The 9,549-nt window shown below is 33.9% G+C and overlaps 1 protein-coding gene across 1 annotated transcript in view; it reads right to left on the minus strand.

The window, feature by feature from the left end:
• Positions 1 to 9,549, minus strand: part of LOC117124937 — a 72,829-nt gene that overhangs the window by 13,694 nt on the left and 49,586 nt on the right. The window contains exons 41-47 of the mRNA XM_033271275.1: positions 7,159 to 7,300; positions 6,573 to 6,739; positions 5,421 to 5,615; positions 4,358 to 4,499; positions 3,988 to 4,172; positions 1,855 to 2,043; positions 145 to 298 (exon numbers count right to left, since the gene is read on the minus strand). Of these exons, the coding sequence (XP_033127166.1) occupies positions 145 to 298; positions 1,855 to 2,043; positions 3,988 to 4,172; positions 4,358 to 4,499; positions 5,421 to 5,615; positions 6,573 to 6,739; positions 7,159 to 7,300 (1,174 nt within the window). The remainder of the gene's footprint in view (positions 1 to 144; positions 299 to 1,854; positions 2,044 to 3,987; positions 4,173 to 4,357; positions 4,500 to 5,420; positions 5,616 to 6,572; positions 6,740 to 7,158; positions 7,301 to 9,549) is intronic.

Raw genomic sequence — 9,549 nt, forward strand, 5'->3', positions numbered from 1 at the left:
TATATAAATTGTAATTCTGTTGTTTATTTAACAATTTTAACAACTGTTGTTATATTCAAAGTTTGACTGTTTTAATATTTTTGAGAGCAATAAATATCCATAAAGGAGTGCAAGTCAGAGTCAATTAGTGGTGTAATGAAATACCTGGACATTCATCCACATTGCAAGCTTCCGATTCTTCAGGTTTCTGATCTGTGCACAATTCCTCATCATTTTGAACCTCGCCTATATTTGGCGATTGCACTCTTTGGCATTCTACAGTCCTTGTACGAACACCACCACCACAAGGCAAGGAGCACTGTAATAGAAAATACTGATTTTAGACTTAAAACTTAATTGAAGAATTCCAATTCTGAGATGAGCGTTTGGCTAATTGGTATAGTTCCTGTCTCTTGTACGACAGGGCCCGGGTTCAATATCCGGCTCAGTATCGAGTATTGAATTCAGGTCTCTTATAATAACAAAAAACGCTCAGCTCCTCGGATAACCCTCTCAATAGAGTGAAGGACCATTTTTGTATCAGTCTGTATCCGTTTGGTGTTTATTCAAGGGGGAGGCTAATTATTAGCCACTGGTCAAAGACTATGTGGCTATCTTGCCTCCCCAGGTTGTGTACCAAACTTTCGTAAAACATACAAAAAAAAAGAATAGTTATTATATAAATACACTTACGTTATAACTAGCTAAAATGCCAAGGAGCATTTGAGTCCAAAAGCAGTTTTCTCTGTAGGGTGGTCATTTAAAGAATAAATGGCAGTTTTTTCCTTGTAAGTATTCAAAAAATAGACTAATACCTTTTTCACACTGTCACTATTTTGCAAATAGTAACAACTAGTAACAAGTTGTAACCAGGTTTGTTTAGTATGAAAACAAATTCATGTAAAATTTATGTTGTGCGCACTATGCCTACCCTAGAAATCTAGGTCTACTACTATTCTTCTAAGATTTCAAACGGATCAGACTATTTTGTGTGAAATGAATAAAATATCAAAGTTATTACTAATGGTTAACTGTTCCTCAATAGTTACATTTATTGTAAATCTTGGCATTTGTATTCAAAAATATGAAATTTTCACTTCATTCCTGATGATACAATTAAAATCAAAATATCTTGTTTATCCTTTTTTGGGGTATGTTTTACTTAGTTATTTCTTTGTTTTTTTAAAATACATAAAATTGAGGAAACAATACATCCAAAACATAAAACAAATCAATACAGGTGCTGATCAAGAAACAAAAAAATCTCTGAAACAGTCTACAGCAGAATAACCAAAACAAAACAACAGTGGTAAATGGGTACATACAGATGCTCTATCACATTGATGTCCAGTTTAACATGAATAAATTCCATACTTGTTAATGGTGTAATGCATGCTCCAGGTATCGGGGTGCGCGCTGTCGTGTCGGGATTCAGTGCTTCGGCAGTGGCTGCGTCATCATCAGGCATTGTGTCGGGCATCAGTGTTACAGCATTGATTGTGTTATCATCGGGAATGGTCAATTCCTGATGGTGACATAGCTGGTGTTGGGATGTTGGGTCCTGGCGCGGAGGCGTGTGTTTTGGTGTTTGGAGTATGTATTATACTTTCTTATCTGAGTTTAATCAGTGGACCTTTCGGTCTTAGGACTAGGAATTTTTAAACTTTTTATATTTATATATTTTTACATTTTTATATATTTATTTTCTTACTTTTTAGTTTTTTTGGTGTCTTTTTTACTTTATTTTGTTAGGACTTTTTTTATTTTCTCCATTTTATCTGTGTGTATACTGGGCACTCTGGGAGAAGTCTTTTTGAATGAAGAGTGTACCCAGTATAAAGAACAAATAAGTAAATAAATAAGATAACAACTTACCTCACCGAATTCTCCAGCAACAAAGCCATACTCTGGACAATCACTCTGTGAGATGATTAATTGTACACCTTCACTAGTGACATTGTTATTCGTTCTGAATATTATGTGGGCTTCACTTGATCTTGTTTGGATCGCAGTTCCTATAGGAACCGAGCCACATAGTTTCCAATCAGTTCCCTCACTTAAAATCTGTAATTCAATACATCAACGTTAAAATACCATAATAATGTTTAACTGTATATTTGTGAGCCAGATAAAATAAAAGCATCTTGAAACCAACTGATTCAGAGTCAATGAACATGCTGTACTGTCACACTTTGTAAAGTTGTCAGGCTTTGTAATAACATGTCCCACTTTGTAATGATGGAGCTGTTGCACACCAGCATTTTAGGGAGCTTTTGATTGCACAACAACGGTAGGATGTAGAACGTAATGACGTCACCAAAAGTAATCTGCGCATGCGAAAACGATAAGGTCACCTCGTCGAGTAGATTTGGCCAAATCGGTCATGCATGAGTGATTCCATTCTAGTGTCGCGTCGTCGCACAAATCAAATGCTCCCTATTGAGTGGCACCTAGTCGACAGCATAGCATCCATTGAACTTCCATGGCAAAAACGTATATTTTCCTTTTAAAACTGAACCATGTTGTAGTGCAGTTTGATGCTTCATTGATTGACTAAATTGGTAGGGAGCTGTGGGATTTTCTGGGTCGGAAAAAGTCCTTCCATTTTGTGTCAATATTAGTTAAGAATATTGTTGATTCTAAAATGTTAAATTTACAAACACTTTATTCTTCAATTTTTTGTTTTACTTTATTTTTGTTTTACTTGTTCATCAATGATGTTTATTTTTTGTTAGGTTCGTAATTCAATCTGGAGTAGTTTTGGTTTCTTTGCTTTTGTTTCTAATTGTTCCGAATACATATCAATTCCAATTCTATCTATAATATGAATAACGAATACATTATAAATTATTATAAGTCAATTGTGATGTCATCACTACAACTCCCAATGTTATTTGCCTATCCCCACAGTCCAATAATTTTTCAATAGTGGACGCTTGGCTTGATTTTTTTTAGGTTCATGTGTTAAAAAAAAAAAAAAAAGATATCGCGCACCGCAATGAAAAATTGAATTGTAATTGAAAATTACTTTTGTAAAACAAGGTTAATTAGAACCCGAAGAAAGTTACTTCAAATTCAATATTAAGTATGAACAATTAAGCAATTCCTACAATCAATGAACACTAATAAACTAAACAAACTGAACATTAATTAGGAATATTCTAGACCTAATCTAAAGACTCAATGAACAAAATTAGATGTAAGCCCAAGGCCAGGGAGGCCTACTAGTACTAGGCCGTAGCCTAGTGTAGTTATGAAATCATCATATGATTTTTACCAGTCTGCACTGACCAAAAAGTCAATGACTGTATTCTCTCTCAAATGCTTTAAGAAATGTTTATTTCTTTGACGAATGTCTATAAAAATATCATTACAAGCAAGTTCTTCTAACACAATACAAATTACAATAGTAATTTATCGTATCCATACTGACAACTGATGTGTAGCTAACACATACTGCAGGAGCTCACAAATGCACAGCTAAATGTACGCATACAGTATACTGATCATATCACTATAGCAACCGATGACTGCTCCAACAGTTGGTTATCAAAACTAATATTAAAAGACAGCGATTGACTTATAAAGCAATTAGTAGAGCATACATCATACACTAGCGGAAAATTATTAGACTTAGGTTATATTTCCTTCGGGCCTTGCAGGCCCTCAGGAAATTTTTTCAAGCATTAAATCTAACCTTCATATAATAATTTTCCTATAGTGTATTATGCAGAGCTCTACTAATTGCTTATTAAACGATTATTGGCAGTACCCTACATTAACAGCCGAAAAGAACTGATCTATTGAGAGTATCTCAACGTTCTGATTAGATTTCTCTATTCATTTCCAGGAGAAGCAGCTAACCTAGTCAAAGAGTTCTTTCAACAGTTGGACTGTCCATATTTTTGGATGCTAGAAGACTGCCTCTGGGATGCGACTGGCATCAGAGGGAAGAACAAAACTGTACTGAACTGTACTGAAATGCATAATAAGTTTGAATGTTTTTACCTGGAAGAAATCATTTTCACAATTCTCACTGTCTTCTAGTTGGAAACTAAGGATGATGAATGTCATACAGCTGCCTTCATCAGTTGTGATGTTGTAGAGACAATCAATGTTGTTAAGATATTCTTCAGGAGTGATATCGATGTTGGTGGCATCATCGGCAGACACTACATATTCTTCAAAGCAACCTACATGCATGTAAATAATTATATAGTTAAATTGTGAAAATACAAAATACACTTGATCTTTGCAAATATATAACAAATTATATACTTGAGACACAGCCCCTTATGCTCCCAGTGGAGTATGTTTTTTGTGTTGTTCATATTCGGCTCCATGCGGAACATTCCCAGAATATCAAATTCCAACTTACCATCACAGGGCTCAGCTTGACAAGATTGTGTGTTGTCTGGTGTTGTACCAGAGCACATATCATCGCTCACCTCACTACCATCAGATATCTGCACACATGTAACTACCCTGGTTTGTTCAGATTCTCCACTTCCACATGGGCACTGCAAGTGAAATTATACCAAATTGAACATTAAAAATTGATTATGAGGTTTGAAATTACAACCAAATATGAGTCATTCAAATCCAATATTATTCTTACAATATTATTAATTATACTGCTCTCTATATAGAAATTTTAGACAAATTATTATTAAAAAGTACATTGTAATTGACTGAAGGAATCTATTGAAATTAATATTCTTATTCTTATTTTTTATTGCCAGAAACAATACAAAAAACATACACATACAGTCAACTCAGGGAGTAGGCAGGAACCAAAAAGTGAACTAAATCACTGTAACAAAAGTTAAGATTCCATACTCCCTAATTAACAATACATAACAATAAATATATAAATTTAAAGATATTAATAAACTCTAACAGTTACATATAATTATATATATATTTTGGTTTTTAGCTTCTACAGAAATCTATTTTGCAAGTGCAATAAAATCAAATGAATCTCTTTTTAAAACATGGAGTACATGGTAAAAAAAACCCAAAAATTGTTTTCATTTACCAGTTTTTAACATATTTAATCACTATTACAAAATACAATGTACAATGTATTTAGTAATACAATGTACAATGTATTACTAAATACATTGTACATTAATCTAAAGGAATCATTCACAGAAAAAACATAACATCAAAAAAGGGAAAATTGCTGGTGTAGGACATTGTTGTATGTTGTACTGAGAGGACTGTTCTTGTTGAGAAACACTGGTGTTGTATACAGAAACGAGTATTCTTGTATCCAGGTTTAATAAAATATATTAATTATATGATATAATCATTTTCTATGTAAATCAGAAAAATCAATTCAATTTGTATCTTGTTTAATTTTATATTAAAGCATCTTGTATGATATACATACACACTATACTCATGAAGATAGAAACAAAATGGTCTTATGTACTAACCACACTCCAATCACCAACACTGTAAGCATACTGGGCACAAGTGTCTACAGGTGCTATAAAAAGTGTAAATCCATCTCCAGTAACATTCTCATTGGAGATAAATTTAATGATGCCTTGGTTGGAGGCAGAGGTCCATTGAACCCTTTCAACTCCACAAAATGTTCTGTTCAGTTCTGGCTCAGATTGGTCATAAAACTGTTAAAACACAAACGAATAAATCAGAGGTCAACTGAGAAAATACAAATAATAATAAAATAATAACAATAGAATAATAAAAAAATAATAATAATGACAATATAATAATAATAACAATAATAATAATAATAATAATAATAATAATAATAATAATAATAAATAGCAACAATAACAGGAAATTTCTAATTACATATTCAATACTCAGTATTCTACAGTATGAAACAAAATAAACATAAAAATTACTACAGTATACACTGCAACATCAGACATTTCATTTGTAAGTTTCAAAAACAGCCCACAAGACATATTGTCAATTCCAGCATCCGACAAAGAACAATGAGAATGGACAAGTGCTAAAAAAACACAGGTGAGTTTATCAGGAATGCAAGAAACAGTGTTGCAAGATACAGTTCTTGGGAAGCACTGTAAGTAAATACAACAAGTAAATTAAATAAGAACAAGTCTACATTGAAACATCAGTACATAAACAGTTCGGCCACTCGACTCGAGTAAGGTAAGGCAGGGGCGCCGCCAGCTACAGCCTTAACATCGGCGCTGGTTCCAGCCGCTCCTCGCCCATAGTTCAGTTGGTAGAATCAAGTCTTCTCGGATAAGGACTTAAAATGGAGGTCCAGTGTATACATCTGGCTTGTGTGTACTTTAAAGAACCCATTGCATCTTTCAGAAGAGTGGGGGGTTACCCTGATGTTATGGTTCATTTCAGCCCCTGTCGTTGTGGAATGATGTGAACATGTATCTACCAAGAAGCGCCTCTTTACGGCTGCTAGGTAGTCACGGACCATGCCCATATGCCATTCAGCACAATGATGCTGCAAGTTATGGGTTATTCTCCTACCTTTACCTTTACATATATACTGTAATCCCATATAGATTATGGTAGATAATATGGAAAATAACAAAATGTTTAAAATATAAATATTAAAAAAAACACCCTACTGATAAGTAATCCAAACACTGGCCATTGTTGTCAGCTGGTTCAAGATTGAAAATGAGGGACAGGACGGTGAAACAACTCTCAAGGCTTATAGTATAAGTACAATCTTCATTATTAACATAGTTTGACACTTGTATTGTCGTAGTTGAGTTGATGTACATATCACAAGCTGTAAAAAAAAGTTTATGCACGTTACTGAAAGATTATATAAAACTTCCTAAATGTCATAGATTTTATAAATTTTCATGTATCTTGAACATTAAATAATGAGGTTTTCTTTGTTAAAGACCCATTAGAAATAAACCAATGCAATTCTGTGTCAAATGTTTCTATGCTTTTACAATAAAGAATCAAAACAAAAAATAAACGACCAAGGACCCAGCTCCTTCAACATTATGATTTTGGGACATGTGACATACTCCCAGCCCACTTACCAAATACCATGGTCAGATGGCTGAGTTGTTGAATTTGATTTATACTTTGCAAAGGTCCATTACAATGTGGTAAGAATATTATCCACATTTTGGTAGCAATTATCTATACTATGGTACCTATCAATCACAATACAAATGAACCATGAGAACTTACAGGGACAATCATCAAGTTCACAAGTAGCAGTAGATGATGGTACATTGCCTTGACAATTAGAGTTATCAACAACCACTCCCGTTCCCAAATTCTGACATTCATAAGATCGAGTCAATATACCTTCTCCACATGTTACAGAGCACTGCAAGAAATGATTTCAAGAATCAACAAATGTAAATGAACTCTATTTGGCAAATAATAGTTAACTTTGAATTTCTTTGAACTTTGAACTTGTTTACAAATTCAAACTGCTAAAAAAATTGGCTCCTCCTCATAGGAGCTTAAGTATACTGCAGAAACTAGGTCAAAATTAATCTAAACATAGCTAGTTCATTACAGGACAAGTTGCTATCAGAGATTGCTCATCCAACATACAACAGCATGAACTGAAATGAACCCTTACACATTCCATTTTACAGAGGAATGTCACTATCACAACAAAGAGTATATCTGCACAAGCGCAGTATACTAAAACCCAGATCAATGCCAGCTGTGCATTACAAAATACACATATTCAGGGGTTTCCCTTAAGGTTTTTTTTAACTAGCCAAGTGGACCAGTGAATTAATATTTTTACTGGTCCTCAATCCCTTTCACTAGCCACTATCTTGCCAACTTCGGAAGGCCCAAATACCATATTTTTGACATTCTAATCATGCTGCCCCCCCACCGATGAAGTAACACTGACAGATACAAAAAAAATCTTTCTATTGTCTCTGTATGGGAAATTATGCCGCGAAATATAAATACAGGAATCTATTTGTATGTACAGTGCACTCGGCGCTAATGCACTTTAGTACTGTAACACTTCTATCTTCAAAAATAGTATTTTCGCCTACTGTGCACTACTAACGATATCCTATAATGGTTTTTCATCCAGTTCTGCAACTAATAACTCAGGTTTTTAGCATTTAATTACTAAAAACACGTTTTATTCCAGCGACTCATGACGGTGCAGCTCGCCATGTTTGTTGTTTATAAATAACTAATTGCCAGGTTGTTTTCCAATTTTAAGAACAGCTCTTTTCGTTGCCAGGTTCTTGTTTTCATTTTGTTAAAGCGATATTTTTCATTATTATTATTTAGTATTATAAATATTAATTGTTATTTCCGTTGTTATTAAATACTCTGGTACAATAATGACATTTATTAAATTTAGAGCCAACAGCTATTACATACTGAAGGTACATTCACATCAAATTCCCATTTGAAAATGTTTCGTTGTCAACGATGCTTTTACTGTAGGACCATATTATTTATGATCAATATAGATACATTTAGAAAACTTAATTATATTTATTACACTTAGGATAACTTTCATAGCATTTGAAAAAAAAAATTCACTTGGGACCTTTATTACATTTAGACCTAAAAATTATTACACTTAGAACCTTTTTATTACATTTAGAACCAAAATTATTACACTTAGAACCTTTATTACATTTAGACCCCATAGTTATTACACTTAGGAGCTACATTTAGACCCAAAAATTATTACATTTAGAACCTTTTTATTACATTTAGACCCAAAATTATTACACTTAGAACCTTTATTACATTTAGACCCCAAAAGTATTACACTTATGACCTAATTATTACATTTAGACCCATATTACACTTAGAAATTTTTTATTACATTTAGACCAAAAAACTATTACACAATTAAGATTTGTATAGACCCCCAAAAAATGTTATACTTAGGAACCTTAATATATTTAGACCCAAAAATTATTACACTTAGAACCTTTTTATTACATTTAGACCCAAAATTATTACACTTGGAACCTTAATTACATTTAGACCCAAAAACTATTACACATTAGCATTTGAAGACCCCAAAAATGGTTATACTAAAGAACTTTATTTCATTTAGACCCAACAGTTATTACACATAGGCCTATAACCTGTCTCACATTTACTGTGAAATACGCCAGGCGTATCTAACGCCAGGCGTACGTTAATCCATGGCGTAACTAGCGAGGTGTCCAGACTGGGCGATTAATGAATGCTAGCGTAAGTATTCGCGCGAAATATTCGTATTCGTAATTTACGCATTTTATTTTCTGTTTACATATCTAGGTTTATTTTGATTGGTCAAATCTTGGCTGAGTTCAAAATCACCGATGCGTGACTGTCGTAAATCAGTGGCGCACGCTAATCTGGGGTCTGTTGCTGGCTTACCGTACGCCAGTGATTGCGCGATAATACTGGCGTTCGCTACGCCGCGCACAAGTTCACACCATTCTATTAATGTTACGCTAGCGTATGTCGTTGTGTCTGAACATAGCCTTACGCTAGCGTAACGTTAATCGAGTGGTGTGAACTTGTGCGTGGCGTACTAGCGAACGCCAGTATCGCGCAATCACTGGCGTACGGTAATCCAGCAACAGA

The sequence above is a fragment of the Anneissia japonica genome, unplaced genomic scaffold, assembly GCF_011630105.1.
Source record: "Anneissia japonica isolate Jap-2015-1 unplaced genomic scaffold, ASM1163010v1 scaffold8236_len642391_cov169, whole genome shotgun sequence".
Lineage (NCBI taxonomy): Eukaryota > Metazoa > Echinodermata > Crinoidea > Comatulida > Comatulidae > Anneissia > Anneissia japonica.